Source organism: Anguilla anguilla, chromosome 18 (genome assembly GCF_013347855.1).
Source record: "Anguilla anguilla isolate fAngAng1 chromosome 18, fAngAng1.pri, whole genome shotgun sequence".
Lineage (NCBI taxonomy): Eukaryota > Metazoa > Chordata > Actinopteri > Anguilliformes > Anguillidae > Anguilla > Anguilla anguilla.
Window position 1 is genome coordinate 23,705,516 of NC_049218.1, and position 23,272 is coordinate 23,728,787.

At 45.8% G+C, this 23,272-nt stretch overlaps 1 protein-coding gene across 8 annotated transcripts in view; it reads right to left on the reverse strand.

Annotated features, from left to right (window-relative positions):
- Positions 1–23,272, reverse strand: part of khdrbs2 (KH domain containing, RNA binding, signal transduction associated 2) — a 146,227-nt gene that overhangs the window by 109,116 nt on the left and 13,839 nt on the right. For all 8 annotated transcript variants that reach the window (XM_035399770.1, XM_035399772.1, XM_035399771.1 and 5 more), the window contains exon 2: positions 3,627–3,754. In XM_035399770.1, the coding sequence (XP_035255661.1) occupies positions 3,627–3,754 (128 nt within the window). The remainder of the gene's footprint in view (positions 1–3,626; positions 3,755–23,272) is intronic.

Consider the following 23,272-nt stretch of genomic DNA (forward strand, 5'->3'; position numbering starts at 1 on the left):
AAAAACATTTTAAACCACAAGCCTTCTTTTTCGCTAATTTGGAAAGCCTGATCATGTTAATTGGTCGGTCTCATACAGCCCAACATCTGTCATGCACACTCTCTCTCCATCACACACTGTCTCTCCATCACACACCCTCTCTATCACACACACACACTCTCTCTCTGTCACACACACCCTCTCCATCACACACTCTCTCTCTCTCTCTTTCTGTCACACACACCCTCTCCATTACACACTCTCTCTCTCTGTCACACACACCCTCTCCATCACACACTCTCTTTCCACCACACACACCCTCTCCATCACACACTCTCTTTCCACCACACACACCCTCTCCATCACACACTCTCTCCCTCACTCTCTCTCTCTGTCACACACTCACTCCATCACACACTCTCTCTCTCTCTCTCTCTCCCTCCCCGTCACACACACACACTGTCAGTCACACACACACACACACACACACACCCTCTCTCTCTCCGGCACACACACTCTCCTCCGGGTCATGTTATTCCAGCTGCGGCTGGGTCTCACGGCGTGTGGGCTGAGCTCTGTGGTCGCGGCGTCGGTAGGGCACGCGTCACACGCCCAGCGGTGATCCACCGGTGCCCAGACACGCCCAGAGGAGCCGGTCTGAGCGATGGCACCGCTGATTATACCCGCCCCTGCCGGGCTGCTGGCAGGGGTTCGCGTCGGCACGGCCGGCGCGGACCCAAAACCAGACCAGCAGGGGCCGCGTCCGCACCCCGGAACATTATTTTAGCAGGATGCGCCACCTGGCAGCTGTTTTACGATTCTCTTAATCTGCCGCATGCGGGCGGATAAAACAAAATCAGTCCCCAGCATCTAGTTTCAGCTCGACACTTTATTCACGTGTTTTATGATGTGCCCGCAAGTTTACCATTGATGCCGTTATGAAATCCTGCCACAGTGGCCGAATGCAGTGTTTTGATCATGACAGGAGAATCTGACAAATTGATAAATCACAAAGTGACAGTCCCTAATTAACTATACACTAATAGCACTGGAATAAATAGATCCTTTGACCAAAGTACAAGGACAGCTAAGCAAAGCAACATGCTATTGTTACTCATCCCCCACTGCCCCGCTTCGCTTTTCTCTGATGTATCATGCCTCTGTGGGTTGATTAAAAGAATGTTCTCATGCACACGCGATCACTGTGTTCAAATTAATGGAACATTCTAGACTAGCTTTGATCTCTGAGTAAAAAGCTGTTTTTCAGCTGCTGCTGAAGCAGTGGACCCTACAGACAGTATCAGTGCACTTTGAGACCCTACAGACAGTATCAGTGGCCTGTAAGACCTACAGACAGTATCAGTGCACTGTGAGACCCTACAGACAGTATCAGTGCACTGTGAGACCCTACAGACAGTATCAGTGGCCTGTAAGACCTACAGACAGTATCAGTGCACTGTGAGACCTACAGACAGTATCAGTGCACTGTGAGACCCTACAGAGAGCATCAGTGCACTGTAGGACCCTGCAGACAGTATCAGTGCACTGTTAGACCTACAGACAGTATCAGTGCACTGTAGGACTCTGCAGACAGTATCAGTGCACTGTAGGACCCTGCAGACAGTATCAGTGCACTGTAGGACTCTGCAGACAGTATCAGTGCACTGTGAGACCCTGCAGACAGTATCGGTGCACTGTAGGACTCTGCAGACAGTATCAGTGCACTGTAGGACCCTGCAGACAGTATCAGTGCACTGTAGGACCCTGCAGACAGTATCAGTGCACTGTAGGACTCTGCAGACAGTATCAGTGCACTGTAGGACTCTGCAGACAGTATCAGTGCACTGTAGGACTCTGCAGACAGTATCAGTGCACTGTAGGACTCTGCAGACAGTATCGGTGCACTGTAGGACTCTGCAGACAGTATCAGTGCACTGTAGGACTCTGCAGACAGTATCAGTGCACTGTAGGACTCTGCAGACAGTATCGGTGCACTGTAGGACTCTGCAGACAGTATCAGTGCGCTGTAGGACCCTGCAGACAGTATCGGTGCACTGTAAGAGACAATAAAGGGAGGCTAAATTGATAGCATTGGCTGCTGAAATGATTTTCTGCCTCTTTAGCTGCAGGCAAAAATGACTGAATGCAGGGTCTTACTTTGCTGTTGTTTTGGAAAGTTTATTGGAGGGAGGAGAGGTTGTGCTGGTGTCAGAAAGCACTCAAACTACATAAAGGAATGAAAGAAATGACCTGTAATGATAGTCATTTTAAGTGAGCATGATTTTTTAAAATGGATTCCTTTTGTTGCCATCCCAGTTTATTAGCATAACTGACATTTATTTCAAAATGGCATCTTTTCTTTTCTTATGCTGTGGCAGTTTTGTTTAAAAATACATATTTATTCCAAGTTTCATAACTGAATGTGTGTTCCCTTTCAATTTCCTTTTATATTTTGAACATACATTGACTTAATTGCCAATATAAGTGTTTCTATACACAAAGTATTCTGGATCCTGGTTACTGTGTCATATTTCAAATAAACTGTTCCCATACACCATGGAATACAGTGGCGGAAATACAATATTTATGTATACACACAGCCATCAAAGTATCCCACAGAAAATCTTGGAAAGGACACACATCTCATTCACAAAACCTGTCTTGAATTATTCTTACTTTTGTTCTGAAAAATGTTCCTATGAAAAACCAATATGGGATTTATGACACATGGAAATCCGTTCAAATGTGATCGTACACGTTTCCTCAATGAGGCCCATTGTGTTTCTTCCCTCCTCCCTTATCCAAAATGCCTTCTTGCAAAGGGTAGTTCTTATCAATATCTTTACAGAATGCTTTTCATAGACAATGTTGTTTCAGTGCTTTTTTTCAGTCTAGAACATGTGTGTTTTTTACTGATAAACCAAAGTGAGATAGACCATTGTTAGACGTCGATAGACCACTGATAGACCACTGTTTCTTCAGAAAAGCACGATCTTTAAGTTTGATATAATGGCTAGCTGGAGAGCTAATTCCGGCATAAGATGCCTTGCAAAATACAATTTACAGGTGTGGACTTATTTCAGGATAGGAGGAAAATGATGAATACTGTGTTATCTGTATTAACTGGAATGTAGGCTTTTTTGAGTTATAGGTATTGCAATAACGTGTTTATGAGACAGGTGTTATAGAATGCTTGAATATTCCATGTGGGACATGCGTGAGCGTGTAAACATTATGTCACAGTACATCTGTGAGCCGTAAGGCACACGTGTTTTCAAACAGGAACACGCTCTATCCAAATATAGAGCGTTCGCAATTATTACTTTGTAATTGCAGTTATTGATTTTGCTTGTGCTGCAGCATAATTCCACACATTGTCGGTTTCTATCATAGCAGAGGGGGGGGGGGGTATAGCGAAGCTCATAAGTCCGTGTTGATATTGGATGGGGGAGAAAAAAAAAAAAAAGATATAAATGCGGAATAATTAAAGGTCATGGAAATGTTTACCCACAGGAGAGAGTTAAAATGTCAGCGCTGGTAATTTGACTGAATAATGGAGGACGGTGCGGGAGATGATTAAACCGGGCTCGCGGATGAAAGGCTCGGGCGGAAGGGGAAGGGGAGGTGGCGGCGGCGGCGGCGTTTACCTTGGGGTACTGCTGCACGGGGATGAGGACCCTCTCCGACAGCTTGATGTTCTTGTTGCTGATGACGTCCAGGTACTTCTGCACGTCCCCGTCCTTCCTCAGGTCCTCCCCCTCGTACTTCTCGATCTCTGCGGGGGAGCCAATCGGAGGCCTTTATTCAGCGCGTGCCTTATGCCCCGTTTCTGACAGATCAAGGCTCGGTACATACGGATGACATGCGAGACGGTAGGGAAAGTAAGGGAAAAAATAGCACTCTGCTGGAACCGTCCTCGACGGTTGAAAGCGTGTGGGAAGGAGAAGGGCGTGCTATAGACGGGTGTGTGCGGATTTTGGGGGGGGGGGGGGGGGGGGGGGGGGGCGGGGGACGTATGTGTGCTCCACAGCAAGAGCGAGAGACTCAAATGGGGCGACCGCCAGCTCCTCCACGCAGTCCCGCCCCCATGACCTCCCCCCCCAAAAAAAACAGGCCCGTCAAACCCCCAAATTCTTCAGGAACCGGTCCCTTTTTATTTCCCATTCACATTACGAAGCTGCCCTATGTAATCTGACGGACTGTTCCCCCCCCCCCCCCCACCTCTTTAATGCAAATTCATATTCCCAAAGGCAACAACAGGCAGAATTCGGCGCCTTTCAATTAGACGGCCTCTTGCATACAGATTCGAGGCCAGCCACAGCACATCTTCTCCCCCACGTTTCAGCTGAGCGGTAATGCCCTGGCTGTCTGCGTCCAGATCCCGTCTGCTCATCGATCTACATTCGGGAATTCGTAATATCAATCAATTCCATAAATAATCCCGGTTTTAAGCTGCGAACCATACATCCCGGTGAAAAAAAAAAAAAAAAAAAAGTGCCATGTCGACAAAAGGTCTTTCAATCCACTGAAAAGTAAAGTTTGGGTTACCATCGGTTACTACTCATCAAGTTCACAAATAACGAACTAATTATTGCACGTGCATGTCGCACTTCTCCCCTAATCGGCCATTATAAACACATGACCAAAGTGATGAGATGGGCTTGTACAGTACATATGGTGGGAAAAAAGGGAACTCTCAGATAAAAATGGGTGTAAACTACTCTCAACCTCGAGATTAGTTTGATGTCGCAGGGGCTACTAGAAACCGTGGCTAGGCCCGTGACTGATGCATTCTGCTGGCGGAGTAGCAGAGTTGTATTATTTTACACACTGAACAATGAACGGCATGATGCTCTGCCCCCCCCCCCCCCCCCCCCACATAGGGCTGGATCTGAATCCTAATTACACGAGGGGGGCCAATGAAAGCTCACAGCGGGACCTCCGTTACGAACCCCTCCCACGTCCCCACTCCCGATCCGAACAACGGGCCAGGCGGCGCGCGTTTACCCCGAAGACTCCTTCCGAGGAGCGGATCGATGCGTTCTCTCGCCAGCCGACCGACGTCCAGGCGGGATTTTTAAAAAATGTGTTTGTTTTTTGGTTTTTTTTTTGACTATCACGGGCCAGGCGTGCGCGGGATAATTTTGGGCGAAATTGAGCGTCTGGTTTCGGGTCTCTCCGCAGAGTTCCCTCCAAAACCGGAGCTCGTCGGAGCGCTTGTGGAAAACCGCGCGGCCGCGAAACGCTGCGGGGCCCAGGAATAACACCGTCCTCCCGGGGGTCCCAGGGGGAGCTCCGCTGTCAAAGGAAAATTAATGCCAGCAAGAATTAAGAATTATGAACCCGCTCCGGTCCTGTAGAACAATACGGGAGAGAAGTGAGGCAGCGTGGGTAGAGGGGGACCACGGGGGACAGAGAGAGAGAGAGAGAGAGAGAGAGGGGAGAGAGAGAGGGGGAGAGAGCGCGGCACGCGCAAGCAGAGAGCAGAGAGCGACCTGTAATCTTTCACTTCTAATGAAGCCTTCTCTGCGGCCCCTATTTGTAGCCAATCACACCGCTCCCCTCAACACGCGCAAGGCAGGGGCTGGAATAATATGTGCCCTCCCGCGACATATTCTAACGGCAGGGTGCTGTGTGTGTGTGTGTGAGAGAGAGAGAGTGAGAGAGAGGGAGAGTGTGTGTGTGTGTGTGTGTGAGAGAGAGAGAGAGGGAGAGTGTGTGTGTGTGTGCTTGCGTGTGTGTGCGTGTGTGTGTGCATGTACGTGTTTGTGTGTGTGAGTGAGAGAGAGAGAGTGTGGGTGTGTGTGAGAGAGGGAGAGTGTGTGTGTGTGTGTGTGTGTGTGTGCGTGCGTGTGTGTGCGTATGTGTGTGTGTGTATGTGCGTGTTTGTGTGTGTGTGCATGTGCGTGTGTTTGTGTGTGTGCATGTGAATGTGCATGTGTTTGTGTGTGTGCATGTGAATGTGCATGTGTTTGTGTGTGTGCATGTGCATGTGCATGTGCATGTGTTTGTGTGTTTGTGTGCTGTGCTTGTCTTTTGCAAATGAGACCCAGATTTCCAGCTGAAACCGGTCAGGGCAGTTATGTGGATTTCGTCTGGAAAACTCCAGATCTCTGGGGTCTCCTGAAGCACAGTAATTGTTTCAATTTTCAAAAAAAAAAAATCCATTTCGTTTGCAAAGGTTATCGTTATGATTGCTATGATAACAGTCATTATCTAAATAGGCTGTGTAAAGAATATTGTGAGCACGCATTGGAAGACCATTTGCAGGAGTTACTGTGAACATTGGGTTTTAATGTGACCAATATGAAATTGAAATTGAGTTGCTGGGATAAAAATAACATATGTGAGGTAGATATTTATTTATTTAATTTATAATGACCTACTCAGCTGCAACAATTTTACAAAGAATGCAAGTTCTCCTCCTATACCACTCCTACTCCGTGTCTATCGTTGTGTGAGTGCGTATCCGTTGTCTTTATGTGAATTTGTGGCCCCACTGTGTTTGTTTGGGGCCCTAGATTGGTATTCTGCCTGCCGAGTTGGGAGGTCCTGGCTTTTGAGGTTCATACTGTGCTGTGCATTGGGTCCCTTTCATTTGCTGGTCTATGTGGGGCCTGCTAAGGTCAGGCTAAAGACCAGGGGCTCATTAGAACATGAGGGTGCCATCCAAGTAAGTGAAGTCACAATACTCCTCCCACTCATGCTCTAAATACACTACATCGAAACTATTTTTAAATATGATCACTGTCCATGACTACTTAGGGTCCTCTTGATATTTTTCCATATACGTTTCACATGGAAATTAAAATATGAAAATGAGGAGCTGGATGTACCAAGCCAATACAAAAATACCTGGTTTTTACATGTATAATATATATACAGTATATTACTAAAAAGTAGTAATTTAAGTATTTAACGCATATGAATGTGGAAATAAAATGATTTTGCGGCACATTATACAGCTGTCCCATGATTTCTGCTGAGTCAGAGAAAGAAAATCTTCTTTCTGCAATATATCCCATTTCAATTACACCTCTCCAACTTTGGGCTGTCTCTCACCTCGCTGTTCATTTGGTAGATGCAACACATTTAAAAAAAATCCCCACACTGACAAATGAGATTACAGTGCATATTTTAGATTTACTTTCAGACAGTCAGCTGAGGATGCTACCGTTTCAGAGGATTTGCGTAATCGCGGCTGGCAAGACAGACAAAACTTTATTTAAAAATTTAAAAAAATTATTTTAAAAAGTTTAGAAAAGTAAGAGACGTTCAAAGAAAAAACTGTAGCCGCCAGTTTAATCCAGTTGAGCTCATTGAACGTAGCCTTCTAAACTACATTAAATATGTAACTGGAATGTAAGCTGCAACTATAATCGAGTAGAGGAGACAATTAAATCCATAAAATGAAAAGGAGGCCATCTTTAGATATTCCCTTGCAAGTTTGCTGTCCTTGTAAGTGAGTGAAAGGGTTAGTTTGGATGGAGTGGAGCGACTGTGCTGAGAAGCTTCGCTGACAGCACAGCGGAACGGGCACAGAGCCTGACGCAGGCGGCACAGCTGTCTTTGCATTTCCTGGTTTGAAGGAAAATGGAGGGAATTTGCTCGAAGAGCAATGTCCTCACGCCTTTCTGTCATATTTCTCTAGACACGCTAACGTGCTCTTTAGCACGTTCACCCGACTCAAGACACTTATTCACCTCTGGGGCCAGATGGACATAAGGACACTTATGACTGGAACTGAACTGAATTCATTCAGTTGTCGGTTTGATTTCAGATGTGGGCAAGTTGCAAGGCTTTGTGGTCCGAGTGGCCCGCTCTTGCGAATGCACGGTTCTGCTCTTGTGAACGGAACAGTGAACAAAGCACTGGAAATGCAGACAGTCACTGCGTATGGAAGTGCTGTTCATGACATCTGCAAATGCATCTCAATTACCGCACTTAGTTCTGTAGGGTAGATTAATGGAACAGTACGGCAGGTTAAGCTTAATGGTTGCAGGTTAATGCAGGAAATGTATGTTGTGGTTAAAAAAAGTTCCGTGTTGTACTGCTTTATAATTATCATACCGTGGTAGCTTGTTGTGGTATAATTCATATTTGATTTACAGCTTAGATGGGAATGCCGTTAAATGCCATGGCAACAAATCAATTTATTCCATGTGTATATATGAAGTAAGTTGTTATTTAATTACAGTCCTGTTATCACATATGGTGGAAGGTAAACATTAGTAGCCTTCTGCCAACTGTGACCAACTGAACACATAATTCCTACCCATGCCAATCCCAATCCCAATTCCACACCCTTCATAAGGATGAAAAAGTCTGTATGAAATCAACAATGAGTTATATTTTAATTGTCAAACGGGTTTTTTTTTTTTTTTGGTGGCAATCATTATTCCAGCAATGATGTATGAGAACGCCAGCGCCATGGCAACCTGTCGCCGAAGCCGAGGACAAAGGGAGCAGCGCCGCTGTTTGAGACGTGACGGGCGGGCTTTGACTGCACCAGCGGCGCGACTCGGGAGTTCGGATAGCGAAGAGGGGCGCGGTGCGTTCCCCTCTCAGTCCGCACGCGGGAGGGTGGCCAGCGGCACAAAAAAACACCCAACAACGGAGGCCGCGTTGACTTCTGGGTGTGCTGCAGCCAGGGGGACTCCGGTAGTCATAAAAAATGCCTTTACGTCTCCAATCTAACGGTGTAAAGACTCTTTGTCGCCTCTGTTTGTTCCTGATACGACATTTCCAGGGTGCGCCCTGGCGTCTGACATTTACATTACATTTTTTTCCGCCAAAATAATTTTAGGCCAGTTTTTTAGAGCGCACAAAGACGTCTGAGGAAAGCTTTCTGAAGTGTGACGGCAACACGGTTTTTTATTTGCCTGACAGAACGGTACTCAGGGCTGGTTTGTGGTTTGACCTTAAATATATTTGGAATCACTACTTCGCCGAATAACTGTTTCAGACTTTCACACCGGCGAGAGGTTTTGCGGACCTTTTCAAGGCTGGAGTCAGACCCTCCAGGGTGCTGCCCGATTGTTGCCATGGCGTTGCCCAGGAAGCGCGAGCTTCATTCGCCGGGGCTGTCGTCGTGTCGCTGTGCGAAAGTGGCTCCCCTGAAAGATCGGACCCTGGCAGCGCTACAGGAAGCGCGCTGCTCTGACACGGTGACCGCACGGCTCAGCTGGCGGAACGAGAGTGAGGGACAGTGACAGCGGAATGTGGGATGGGCTTCCGAGCCAGGAATTCTCCAGGAAGGATGGAGGATTTTATAGTGATTACTTCAGTCTAGACTGTAAAGAAAGTTAAAATACTCAAAATTTTAAGGCAACATCACTTAAATGTTTGAGTTTTGAGCTTACTTTATATTTTTAAATTAGTAATTTTGTTCAGAAAACTTAAGATTTTTAATTTCATAGAAAAACATTCAGTTGAGTCAAATTTTCTGGACTAACGAATGTTAGTTGGCATAACTCAAAATTTAAAAATCTGCGTTAAGCTCTAAACTAAAAAATTTTGTGAAGCAAGTTGCCTTGAAATTTTGAGTATTCTTTATATACAGAGTATGAATACAGTTTGGCCTTCCAATTTAACCTCTACTTTTAAATCTTTCCGAGTGATAGAAACGTCTATAATTACATGTACGGCATATGAATCATGAAAAAAAATCATTTCACATTTCATTAATGGGGTCTATAAATGTCTGTGTGCATAGCTGTGCCTGTACGCATGAACTGATATTAATACCAATATTACCAGCAGTACCTGAACAGAGAAAGGTTTCCACATTTACGGCTGAACGGGATTTGGGAGGCTGGAAGTCACCGGCCCCTGGCCCTGGGCCGTGTCTGGAGCTAACCGTCCCGCGACAGTATGCAACAGATGCAACTTCGAGTTTAAATGGTGTCTGAAATGGGTCAGAGGTTCCACTCGGATTCATACCACTGAAAGAATTACATTGAGGAACCCTCGCACAGCGAGAATTCTAATATGCCTGAGCTCAGTGTCGTGGGACTGCCTGTTGTTTTCATACTGCTCAAATGTGTCGTATAATACCATATGTGTGCAAATGACAGTTTGTCGCACGAGGCTGATTTATATATATTTAATTATTGTGTCTAACTATATTTGTTCCCTGGGTTTGTATCGCATTCATTTTTTTTTAAAGGGTTTATGCCTAAAAAATCGCAATCCCTGCAGTAAAGAGTTAATGGTGAAATACTTATAAAATACCTGACATAAATGGTAGTGTGTCTATATGATGGAATACTGCTTTCTTACAAACACCATTGGTGTGACGTATTAATATCCACTGCCTGTGTCCTTAGTCACTGTCGTTCCGATTGGTCAGAACGCGTACAATCCAGTAAAGGGTCTTACTGACTTTCCTGAAAGTCTTTATTAGTTTCCTCAGCAGAGCGTTTTGGGGGGGGGGGGGGCTCTGAACTGGTCAGCAGCCTGCACTAAATCACAGCATTCACTCATTCCTCCCACACCAGCCTCAATCTGGGTCCCTGCATTCTCTCCCCCCCCCCCCCCCCCCCCCCCACCTCAATTTTTCCCTGACCCCTTAATCCCCGGCACGCTGAGTGTGAATGTTCCCCCTCCCGCCAAGGAAGCTACCCGTCACCGGGCACTCGTGGTCGACAGAGTTCGGCTGGAGGCGGGTCAAGACCGGACATGCTAGTCGCTAAATATTTGGGAGCTTTTCGAAATCAAGCGACCAGCCAGAAAGCTAAAGAAGGGCTTAGCACCATGTGAACGTGCTCTTCTGTAAGGTCAGATTTCTTTAAAAAAAATGAATAAAAACATCATTTACTTGTCATTGATAAAATATTTATATTTTATAGTACATTTCTTCAGCAACAACAACTACTATTACAACTACTACTATTAGTAGTACTAGTCTACTACTAGTCTACTACATTGCTATAATATATTAATAGGTGCATGTGACAGTGTCTGACTATCTGTTTTATTGTGTTAATTTTAGGATTTGTGACCTCATTGTGAAATGGAAATTTAATGAATATACCGTACATATTCTAGCAAACAAATATTCCAAAATTTAATTATGAGGATATGTGCACAGCTCAAGGACTCGATTAGCATAGCGCTCTGAAACAGACCTTGACATATTTCAGCAAGTCTATTTAAAGCTGACGCCAGAAAGGAGGACTCGTTATGGGAATATGTTTAAAAACAGATAAATAAAGAGACGTTTAAGAGCAGGCATAGCTCAGATATTGTACTTACATGGGCCCACAGATATTCCTGACCATGTGACTTGAGAAGCACGTGACCAGTGATCAACACTCATCCTCAAGTCACAATCTCAGTATATTTATGGACTTCAGGTCGGCTCAGCGATGGTCGACTTGGCGATTATTCGGTGATGCACAACACAGGTGGGTCACTAATTATGCCATGAAGGATTAATTAAAAATCTGAATCCTGATGCAGTTAAAGGGAAGTGTGAACGCAAGGAGACACAATAAATTGATTTTTTTAAAAAGAAAATAGTCAGAGTACATTGATATTGACCGGATTCACTGCACACTGATGATTCTAAAAGATTTTGCACAGCATGAAATATAGACCACACCTAAAAGACAACAATATGCTGGCCTGTCAAATCTCAAAAACAGAAAGTGAAAACGAGTTTTGGAAAGTTAGCGCCAACCCGTGTGTGTGTATGTGTGTGTGTGTGTGTGTGTGTGTCGGTGTATGTGTGCGTGCGCCAGTGTGCATGCGTCAGTGTGTGTGCGTGCGTTCCTGCGTGCATCAGTGTGCGTGCGTGCGTCAATGTGTACGTATTTGTGTGTGTGTCTGCGTGCGGGCATGGGTGTGCATGCGGCAGTGTGTGTGTGTGTGTGGGGGTGTGGGTGTGCGTGCGTGGTTTGGCTTTATTCAGTGCCTATAATGGCTTCACAAAGTGCTGCACCATGTCTCTTCCCTTCGTACTCAGTGGGAGGTGGATAAATGGGAGGACTATCAACACATCAAACAGCTGCAGGAAACAGTATTCAGGATGACCTCTGACTCGCGTGAGTCATCCAGGCCTGGATACTGACTCTTCACTTCACAGAAACTTGTTTTCATGGTAGGAAATTAGTAACATCTCTCTCCAAAGCAAACATCCTATATACTGAAATATACTATTTTATACTTAAGATTACTTGAATTATAAATAAGGCTTATATCAAGTATCCTTATATATATATATATATATATATATATATATATATACATGCAATTCCGCACCATTGTGTCTCCCAGTACTTGTTACTCAGCATTGATTGGTGCAAACGCATTGAGTTTGATGGAAGATCACAGAGTAGTTGGTACTTCAGCTACTAGTATCTAGCCGGTGTCTTTCTAGGCACTTATCAGTAGTAATCGTTTGATTGGTCAGCGACACAGCTAGCATTCCACTCACTATCGTGCCCTACTTATCTAGGTGAGTTTTACAGGTTCGTTTCATCCATTACGTTTATCTCGATGGGAAAAATACATTTTTTGCGAACCCATCATTTTCGCTAGCGCGTGTCTAAGATTCAGCATTTTTTTTTCTTCCCATTTTCCTCGTCCCCGTTGAAAATGGTACGGCTGCTTCATCAAACACCGTCTTTCATCTGAAGGAAATGAAAAGCAGACAGACCAAACGTCTGTTTTTATAATTCACCACTTCCATAGCTTTCGGGGAGGGAAAAAAATCCTTTTTTAATTTTTTTTTTTTTTTTACTTTGTACAAAGCAGTCAAAACATTTCGGAAGGCAGAAACCTTACCACTGCATAATTCAGCTGCTGGTTACATTATTAATCAGTCTCACAAATGAGACACACTTTCAAAATTCATATATTCGATCTAAAACGTTGGAAAGAGAGACGGCTATTTGCCTGGAAACATCCCGATGAATCGCACATCAGCAGAAAATGACAAGGCTTTATTACATTTGTAATTTTATCATATTGAACGGCGATGCAGTGATTTGGCAAATTGCCGCGAGCAATTATCGGAGACCTAATTTTCCCCCAAAAATAAAGTTGCCGCTCATCTACTCTCGGCAAATCCGTAGAATTATGAAAAGCTAATTAAGACACAGTCTGGTGCGCGGAGTCACAGGTAACAGACATGATCTGTGAGTGGAATCGGGGACGTGCTGATTTAATTAATCAGAATCCAGCGCTACGTTCTCATTCCGATCATACCGGCAGCATTCTCCCTTCTTCTGTCTTTTCCTTAAAACCAACATTTACACCGCTAATCGCTTAGTTTATTTATTAAATTTCTATAAATTACTTTTTTTTTAACGAGCACCTGACTTGACTCCAACCAACCGGTAAACATTTCTTTGCAGTGAATTTTGTGGAAAGCACGGACGTTAATAGGAATCTGACAGCTCTTCAGTAGAGATGGGCTTGAGTGCGTGTTGTTCGTGCTCGTGTACATGCAGCTCTACACTGCAATGTGCCGTTGAGGAAATGTGACTTGGAATTAAATGGGAATAAGAGAAAAATCAGCCCTTGAGCACAGCAATGAGGCCGTTCTGCCTCAGAAGGGCTCGCCAAGAATGCGGCCTGGGCCCCAAAGGCCGGAGCCTGGATTAGGGTAGCCATCCCGCTAGGCTAGGAGTGCACAGCACAGCGTTAGCACGGGGGAGGTGCGGCATAGCTCGCTCGATGCTCCTTCCATTCCGGCTACCTGATTTACCTCAAGAAAACCAGGTGCCCGGCGACTAGAGAGTGAGAGAAGCACCTCTCCACCAAACTTAACTAGCTCTGCCCAGTAGTGCTGTGTGGAGCGTAAGGAATAGACCAGTCAGAAGCTCCCATGCACATGAATTAGTGCGAGTGTTATTGCTTCAGCTGCAGGTGCTCCTGGGGCAGGTGTTTCAGGTGGAACAGCGTGTAGGTGGAACACTTGTGAGTCAGAAGGCGCAGACGGTGATTTTGAGTACCTCTACAAGACCAGAGTCATTTACTTTGCTGCCACGAGTGTAAAACTGTGTAATTTTGTTCAGTGAGGTAATTAGCTTCCTGAGGTCTGGAATATAGAGTGAAGCCGACTCGAAATCTGCTACATTTTAAGCATTTAAAAGCTATTATCCTTTTGATAAAATTGTGACCTACCTTGTGAAAACTATTATCCTTAATTGGAGTTGTAATTTTCATTGGATTGTGTGTTTCCCTGTTTTCAGGAACTACTCATAATCTGACAGAACAACTTCCTGAACACCGTGCAGGGCTGGTTTTCCCCGTTTTACATTATAATAGAAGGCTTTTCAAATCTATTTATTTCTGGCCTTTTTGTAAATATCAGATGAGCATGTTTTATGAAAACACATATGCACAGGAATACATGTATATATTGTTATTCGATGACAGTCTAACTTCAAGATATGAAAATGACTGGTTAGGGCCTCCTTTCTCCCCCACCGCGGTGGGAGAACAGTCCATCACCAGGCCGACAACAAAGCAAACGGAACCGTAAATTGAATCGGACGCGGCGCCGACGTTCGCTTTACGGTGATTAGTTTGATTTGCGCTCTCTCGCGTTTCGCGCGTTATTTTTTTACAACCTCGGATACGAGGAAGAAGACGGCACCGCGTCAGAGGCACCGGCGTACGCGCGCGGAGGCGTGGCTGTTTCCTAATCGACGCGGGAAAGGCGGATGAGGGGCGGGGGCGCGTCTTATTCCCGTTACCGTGGCAACGTCCGCGCGGACGAGGGCGCCGACGCTACGGGCGAATCGAACGCGAGGCGAAGGGGACGGGCCGTCGCCGTGGGTTACACGGGATTTTCAAGTACGGTTCAGGCACTTGAGTTCTGTATTCAAAGAGGACTTCTACACGGCTGCTCTGAGAAGGCAAGGGGCTCGTCACTGCTTTTTAAATTCAATAACACAAAGTACTAACTATGAACACCGCAGAAGCACGGTTATGTAAGCACCAATGAATATGTATGTTTACGCATTCATTTCATTTACCTTTTAAATAATATATGATCTCGGCGAGCGGACGTACCCAGTATTCCTTCGACATGGGGCTATGCCCGACTTTATTGTTGATTTTACTAAGATAAAGCAAGGTTGCGCATATCAATTCCCCTCCCTCTCTCCCAAAGGATGCGATGTAGACAAGGTCGATACAGACATGTAGATATCAGCTCTTTCTGTCTGTCTACTGGGATTCATTAAAAAGGCACAATTTGAGTGAACATGAATTAAACCTAACGTATAATGGCATTTCCTGCAAAAAAAACCACGAAGCTCTGTCTCCTTTGCTGCAGATTGACATGTGCTACAGTCCTAAGCCCCGCCCACCCTCCAGGAGCACTGGAGACACTGCCCCACAGGGCACAGCAGCAGGGTTTCTCTGTGATCACAGAGTAATTAGAGCTACTGCACCCCAACTCCATACAGATGCTGCTTCTTATATCTGCCAGCAGCTGGAATGTACAGAGGGCTGGTGTGGGTGTTTTACATTTTACTATTAAACCCCCGCCCCCCCCCCCCCCCATTAACAGTAATAAAGGATAGGGCCACAGTGTAGGCACACGATCTTAAGGCATTCCCAAGTTGTTGCTTTTTTTGTGCTAGATGTACTTTTCCATCACCCCCCCCCCCCACCCCATCTAGAACATACAGAACTAGAGCGAACACAGAGAACATACAGAACCTGAGAGAACATACAGACCCGAAGACTCTTTAATAAAAGTGCTGCTTTCCAACCCTGGCCTTTCAACAAAAACGCTTCTCTTTCGTTGACCTAAACCCAGCAAGCCAAAAAAAAATCAATGAGTGCTGCAATACAGTCCGAGCCGGAGCAGAGTATTCCTGACGGGACGGTGCAGGTGAGGGACCTGGCACCTGCGAGGAACACTCACCTCAGGGCTCTTTCAAGATGTTTTAGGTCCCGCCCGCACCACAGCGCCCGAACCCGATTCCCTTTCTTTCTTTTTTTAAACGACCCGGACCGCAGACTTCTATGGCTGCAGAAAAACACCTCCGAACTGAGGAAGAAAGGCCCGTTGCCAGGGTTTGAGGAGGGGGGAACAGGGGAATAGATGAGATGAGAAGAGAGGAGAGGAGGCTCTGACACGTTTGGATGAAGAAATATCGGCTGCTCCCAGAGAAACGCTCACAGATCTGCCCCGTGTTTAAACAGGCGTCTCCCCCCGGTCATGAATATGTATTTCGGGTGTCTGCTTCAGAAGAGCCGGGCCCCCGGTCCATTGGAATGCGCGGCGTATTAAACGCCCTTATCTTCGCTGGATCTCTGCTTCCTATCACAGGCAATTTTTTTTATTACGGCGCGAGTCTCCGGGCGCATTACTGAACCAATGCCACCGACCCCAGAGATTAGTGCGCATACCGGCCTCCACGCATCACACGCACGCACTCGCGCGCAGATACACACGCACACACACACACACACACATTCACACACAGAGACACACACACACACTCTCTCTCTCTCTCACACACACACACACGCACACACTCACGCGCAGGCACACACACACACACACACTCACGCGCAGGCACACACACACACACACACACACACACTCACACACAGAGACACACACACACACACACACACCGAGACATTCACACACAGAGACAGACACACACACACACTCACACACAGAGACAGACACACACACTCGCGTGCAGACACGCGCGCGCACACTCTCTCTCTCACACACAGACTCACACGCACACACTCCCTCCCTCTCTCTCACACACACACGCTCTCTCTCTCACACACACTCACACACTTGCACGCGCACACACTCTCTCTCTCTCTCACACATACGCACACACTCTCTCTCTCACACACAAGCATGCACGCACGCGCACACACAGACACGCACACTTTATTTCTCTCAAACACACGCATGCACACACAAACACACACCGAGACAGACAGACAGACACACTGCAGGGTGCACAGAGCGATAGCGCAGGTACTCCACTACGGATCCAGCCAATCCAAACACGCCTTGAGAAATACCCCATCCTCCCATCACTGAGGGAAAGACAGCCGGCGAGAGAAAGTTCCTGCGATGCCGTCCGACTCCCAGCTTTCACCTCCGCGCTGCGAAGGACATCCAGCCTATTAGCCGGGCCAAGCCGGTCCTGGCGCGAAGGCTAAGCGCCCGTCCCGTCTGCTTCCCGGCGCCCCGGCGACAGCCGGAGGAGGGAGGGGCGCAGAGTGTCTTTCGGCGCGCCCTGGCGGACAGATGTCGGCCCGGCGGGGGCCCGTAGCCGCGGGGGCCCGCCGTGACTAAATTGGGAAATTGACTGACGTTAATTAAGTCGGGAGAGCGAGTGCCTGCGAGAGACTTTTCCGACGGCGGCTTTAGCGAGAAGGCCCCCGGCGATGCTCTCATTAATTCGGCCATTTTGTAATCTGTCAGACCGGGCCATCGATATGAAATGCATGCGGTTGGATTGAGGGGGCTGTTTTTTCCTTTTCCTCCCATTCCAGATACTCTGGACCGGTCACTGAATTGCACTGAAGAAGTGGGTTGGGAAATGAACGTTGCACATATGTGCTGTGGCAGACCAGGATTCCTGTTGTCACACAGCCCCCTGCCACTAAGCACACAGAGATAATCCCCAGAAAATCTCTATTATTTTACAGATAGAATTAGGGGATTTAAGTAAACAGTTCCATTAAAGGGCCTGATTTAAAACAGAAACATATGATGCTACAGCCTATCAGTTCTCTGATAACTGTAGAGGGAAGGATAATTAGCCAATCGCGTTGTGTGTGAGAGGAAAGTGGGTGAGCGTATGTTATGTGCTTGATATACAGCGATGTTTTGACCGCAGTCCACAGTTCAGCAAGCTTCAGCGGGATATGATTCCTGCTGGGGCTCATTAGCAGAAGCGCATAGCAGGACTGATCTGAGATCAGAGGCTGGGCCTTATAGTACTGATGGGAGAGCGAGTTTTCATGCAGTGGAGGCGGAGCTATAACCCGCTGTCATTCTTTGACTCATCTGCACCAATCAAAGAGCTCTCTGTTTTTTTTTTTTTTTTTTTTAAAAACAAACACAATAATTGGTTACTAACAGCATAGGATAGCTCTGCCTATTTTCACTTTAACTTAACTGTGTAGAAACATCTCCTTGAGTGTTGATTCTTCTCTTTCTTTGTTTGTCCCCAACCACCCAACTGCCGTGGAAGGAAAACATTTAAGAGGAACCACGGCTGTGTTGAATGAGCACCTGTCTTTCGAACGGTTTCTGTGCTCTCTCTCTCTCTGTCTCTCTCTCTCTCTCTCTCTCTCTCTCTCTCCCTCCTCTCGAGCCAGGCACCGTTCCAGTGGAGCAGAGTTACAGCCGCTCCGCTGCGATCTGTAAAATTTTACGGCTCCCCCGTGACCGAAAAATTAAACATTTAAAGAGTTTGTTTGGTGGCGGTTGTGGCAGGTTCAAAATCTAATTGAAACGCTATGCTCCGGTTCAATTAAAAAGTGATGGAGAGCATTTTAGGGCAGGCAAGATGAAATTGCAGGCTTCGCAGGTTAAACCTGCACTTGAATTTGGCATTGTGAAGGCGATGAGTAATTCAGTGTAATTCCAAATTAATGCCAGCATATACATTAAGAGATCATTAACTCTGTTCTATCAAACAAGTGACATATGCTGTGTTCTGACGGGATAAATTTTACCCGAGGAGGTCCCGTCACATATTTTACTAATTATGTGGGTAATTCCAACAGACCATTCTGACGGGTAAAAAAAAAAATCTGCAAAAATCTCCCACCGCAATTACTGACCGTGTCCCGGATGTTCGACATGGAAACTTCTGGGAGCTTAAAAAAGCGGCACATTTCACCCTAACAGACAATTAGACACGGCTTCCAAAAAGAAAAGGAGACATTGGAATCCATTGTTATACCACGAGAAAAGTGCGCCAAAAATAAAGCAGACTATTAAATTACTGAGATGTCTACTCGCACGGGAATGGTATTACCAGAGGACCTTGGTTACCTACTTTTTCCCCCCAAAAAAACAGTACGTAATTCAGTCCGTGAAATGTACTTTGAAGCCAGGTAAAAATGACCGACATGGCACCTTCTGACAAGATTAAAATCACAGGAGTAATAGGTAATGATTCCAATTACAGGACATCCTTGGGTACAACTAATCCTGTCCGAATAAGGCTTTAGTCTATAGCTGTCCATATAGTCCCAAACTCTCAGTACTGTATGGGCATGGATTATGACCCACCAACCCGCATTCCATACCTGTCATCCCAATATTCCACCTCATCTCTATGATTTTACAATAATGAATACATTAATGCCAAGGCTGAGCCCATACAAAACCATAGTCGGGAAACAATAAAAGAAATATTTTTTAATAAGAATAAAATGAGTAATAATAATAATTATGAATACAGAAACCATGTTTCATGACAATATCGACTGGAATTTAGCTGAAACTGGTCCATTTCAAATTAAAACAGCAACCCAAGTACAGCAAAATGAAATAGAAAATTGAAAATTGTTATGATGAGATTTCTTTTTTCCATCTGCAGTTGAAAGATCCCATCTACATAATGAGGAAATGTCCCCAATTCCCCCTGACTTCAGGTGGGACTCCAAAGGCACTTGTGTTACGGATATTCTCTGTTCCAACACAGAGGTCACATTTTGGGTTCAACCAGATAAAAAACAGCCTTGTGTTCTGTCTGCTAATGAACACAAGGACACTATGGCACACACAGGGAATTGACACAGTCTTCCACTTTAAACAGCTAGTTTGACGTTGACCTCATGTAAAGGTTAGGTCTTTATTTTAGTCTATCCCAACCTTATTACTACTATTATGACTAATTATTATTATTATTATTATTATTATTATGTTTTTGTAGTAATATTGATTTTATTTAAGCAGAAAATAAATGTAAAATGGAATAGTGTACATACATAATCTCATTTTGGGGAAAAGAGTCAATGGTATATAAATTATTATGAATATATATACTGTTTGGAGAGCTGAAATACGTGCGTGCTTTTGCCAGGGATGATTTTCTGCCTGTTATCGGTGCGGTGCATGGCTGATACCTCGACAGAGCGCTGCTAGATTCGTTTCACATTTCCGTTAGCCACAGTATCCTTTCACCCCCCCCCGCCCCTCTGCGGACGCCCCCCCCCACCCCCCCCCTCCCCCCCGCGGGCGGCTGTTCCGCCCCCCCCCCCCCCCCCCACCGTGATTTCAGTGCGCTTGGTCTAACCTTGCGGCGACATTATTTATTTAGCGGCAGTCGCGGGAGAGAGCCCTCGGAGCCCAGCTCGCGCCCTGATTCTTATCTGATACCGCCACAGCGCCTCAAACACGAGCGCTCCAAACACCCCCCGATCGTTAGAACAGAGGCGACAACAAACAGCGCGGACGAGACGCTGACGCGCCTCATCGAGGCTTTCACCAGTTCTGCCCCCCGGGCCAATCAGGCGCGGGGTAGCCTGGCTGACACAATCAGGAACATTTTGGGTCTGCAAATATATACATATTTTTTAATCAGATAAAAAAATAAAAAATAAGGTGTCGTATTGATGGAAGTAGGTCAGACGATATTGATCACGTAGTCAATGGCTGAAGAGATGGGGGGAAACAGTACAGTCATTAGGAGCTCTTTCAGCGATGCAGGAGGCCCTGTGGTGTAACCACTTTGGGCGGGAACGCTGCAGGTGGGGTGGAACACGTTCGGTCTGAGGCTGGAAACTTACCCTACGTGTGTACGCGAACAGACGTAGCTTCAAGCTATGCAAAGTTGATTTCACGCGCAGTTGGATTCTAAAATGTGTCACCTGAAATTCTTAACGCAGCGCAAGCGTGAGCTGCAGTGTCAGGCGTCGCAGCGAGGGGCGCTACAGCAGGCAACGGCAGGATGAAGCCGTCTACTTCAATTTGTACTTTCTTCCGCTCAGTCTTTCACGGCTGTCCTGCATCGGATCTGTGAGGTGTCAGGTTCATTAGTTCCACAAGGACTATGTACTATGTACTATGTATGTACTGTGTTTGCAGTGCATTGGCCAGGTGTTGTCGTTTGCGTCCATGCGCAGGGTATGTTTCCGGCCTTCATGTGTGTTTGCGTTTGTGTACATGAGTAGGGTATGTTTCCAGCCTTAATGTGTGTTTGCGTTTGTGTACATGCGTAGAGTATGTTTCTGGCCTTAATGTGTGTTTGCGTTTGTGTACATGCGTAGGGTATGTTTCCAGCCTTAATGTGTGTTTGCGTTTGTGTACATGCGTAGGGTATGTTTCTGGCCTTAATGTGTGTTTGCGTTTGTGTACATGCGTAGGGTATGTTTCCAGCCTTAATGTGTGTTTGCGTTTGTGTACATGCGTAGGGTATGTTTCTGGCCTTAATGTGTGTTTGCGTTTGTGTACATGCGTAGGGTATGTTTCTGGCCTTAATGTGTGTTTGCGTTTGTGTACATGCGTAGGGTATGTTTCTGGCCTTAATGTGTGTTTGCGTTTGTGTACATGCGTAGGGTATGTTTCTGGCCTTAATGTGTGTTTGCGTTTGTGTACATGCGTAGGGTATGTTTCCAGCCTTAATGTGTGTTTGCGTTTGTGTACATGCGTAGGGTATGTTTCTGGCCTTAATGTGTGTTTGCGTTTGTGTACATGCGTAGGGTATGTTTCCAGCCTTAATGTGTGTTTGTGTACATGCGTAGGGTATGTTTCTGGCCTTAATGTGTGTTTGCGTTTGTGTACATGCGTAGGGTATGTTTCTGGCCTTAATGTGTGTTTGCGTTTGTGTACATGCGTAGGGTATGTTTCCAGCCTTAATGTGTGTTTGCGTTTGTGTACATGCATAGGGTATGTTTCCAGCCTTAATGTGTGTTTGCGTTTGTGTACATGCGTAGGGTATGTTTCCCGCCTTAAGGTGTGTTTGCGTTTGTGTACATGCGTAGGGTATGTTTCCGGCCTTAATGTGTGTTTGCGTTTGTGTACATGCGTAGGCTATGTTTCTGGCCTTAATGCGCGTTTGCGTTTGTGTACATGCGTAGGGTATGTTTCCAGCCTTAATGTGTGTTTGCGTTTGTGTACATGCGTAGGGTATGTTTCTGGCCTTAATGCGCGTTTGCGTTTGTGTACATGCGTAGGGTATGTTTCCAGCCTTAATGTGTGTTTGCGTTTGTGTACATGCATAGGGTATGTTTCTGGCCTTAATGTGTGTTTGCGTTTGTGTACATGCGTAGGGTATGTTTCCAGCCTTAATGTGTGTTTGCGTTTGTGTACATGCATAGGGTATGTTTCCAGCCTTAATGTGTGTTTGCGTTTGTGTACATGCGTAGGGTATGTTTCCCGCCTTAAGGTGTGTTTGCGTTTGTGTACATGCGTAGGGTATGTTTCCGGCCTTAATGTGTGTTTGCGTTTGTGTACATGCGTAGGCTATGTTTCTGGCCTTAATGCGCGTTTGCGTTTGTGTACATGCGTAGGGTATGTTTCCAGCCTTAATGTGTGTTTGCGTTTGTGTACATGCGTAGGGTATGTTTCTGGCCTTAATGCGCGTTTGCGTTTGTGTACATGCGTAGGGTATGTTTCCAGCCTTAATGTGTGTTTGCGTTTGTGTACATGCATAGGGTATGTTTCCAGCCTTAATGTGTGTTTGTGTACATGCATAGGGTATGTTTCTGGCCTTAATGTGTGTTTGCGTTTGTGTACATGCGCAGGGTATGTTTCCGGCCTTAATGTGTGTTTGTGTACATGCATAGGGTATGTTTCTGGCCTTAATGTGTGTTTGCGTTTGTGTACATGCGTAGGGTATGTTTCTGGCCTTAATGTGTGTTTGCGTTTGTGTACATGCGCAGGGTATGTTTCCGGCCTTAATGTGTGTTTGCGTTTGTGTACATGCGCAGGGTATGTTTCCGGCCTTAATGTGTGTTTGCGTTTGTGTATATGCATAGGGTATGTTTCTGGCCTTAATGTGTGTTTGCGTTTGTGTACATGCATAGGGTATGTTTCCAGCCTTAATGTGTGTTTGCGTTTGTGTACATGCGTAGGGTATGTTTCTGGCCTTAATGTGTGTTTGCGTTTGTGTACATGCATAGGGTATGTTTCTGGCCTTAATGTGTGTTTGCGTTTGTGTATATGCGTAGGGTATGTTTCTGGCCTTAATGTGTGTTTGCGTTTGTGTACATGTGTAGGGTATGTTTCTGGCCTTAATGTGTGTTTTGCGTTTGTGTACATGCGTAGGGTATGTTTCTGGCCTTAATGTGTGTTTGCGTTTGTGTACATGCGTAGGGTATGTTTCCA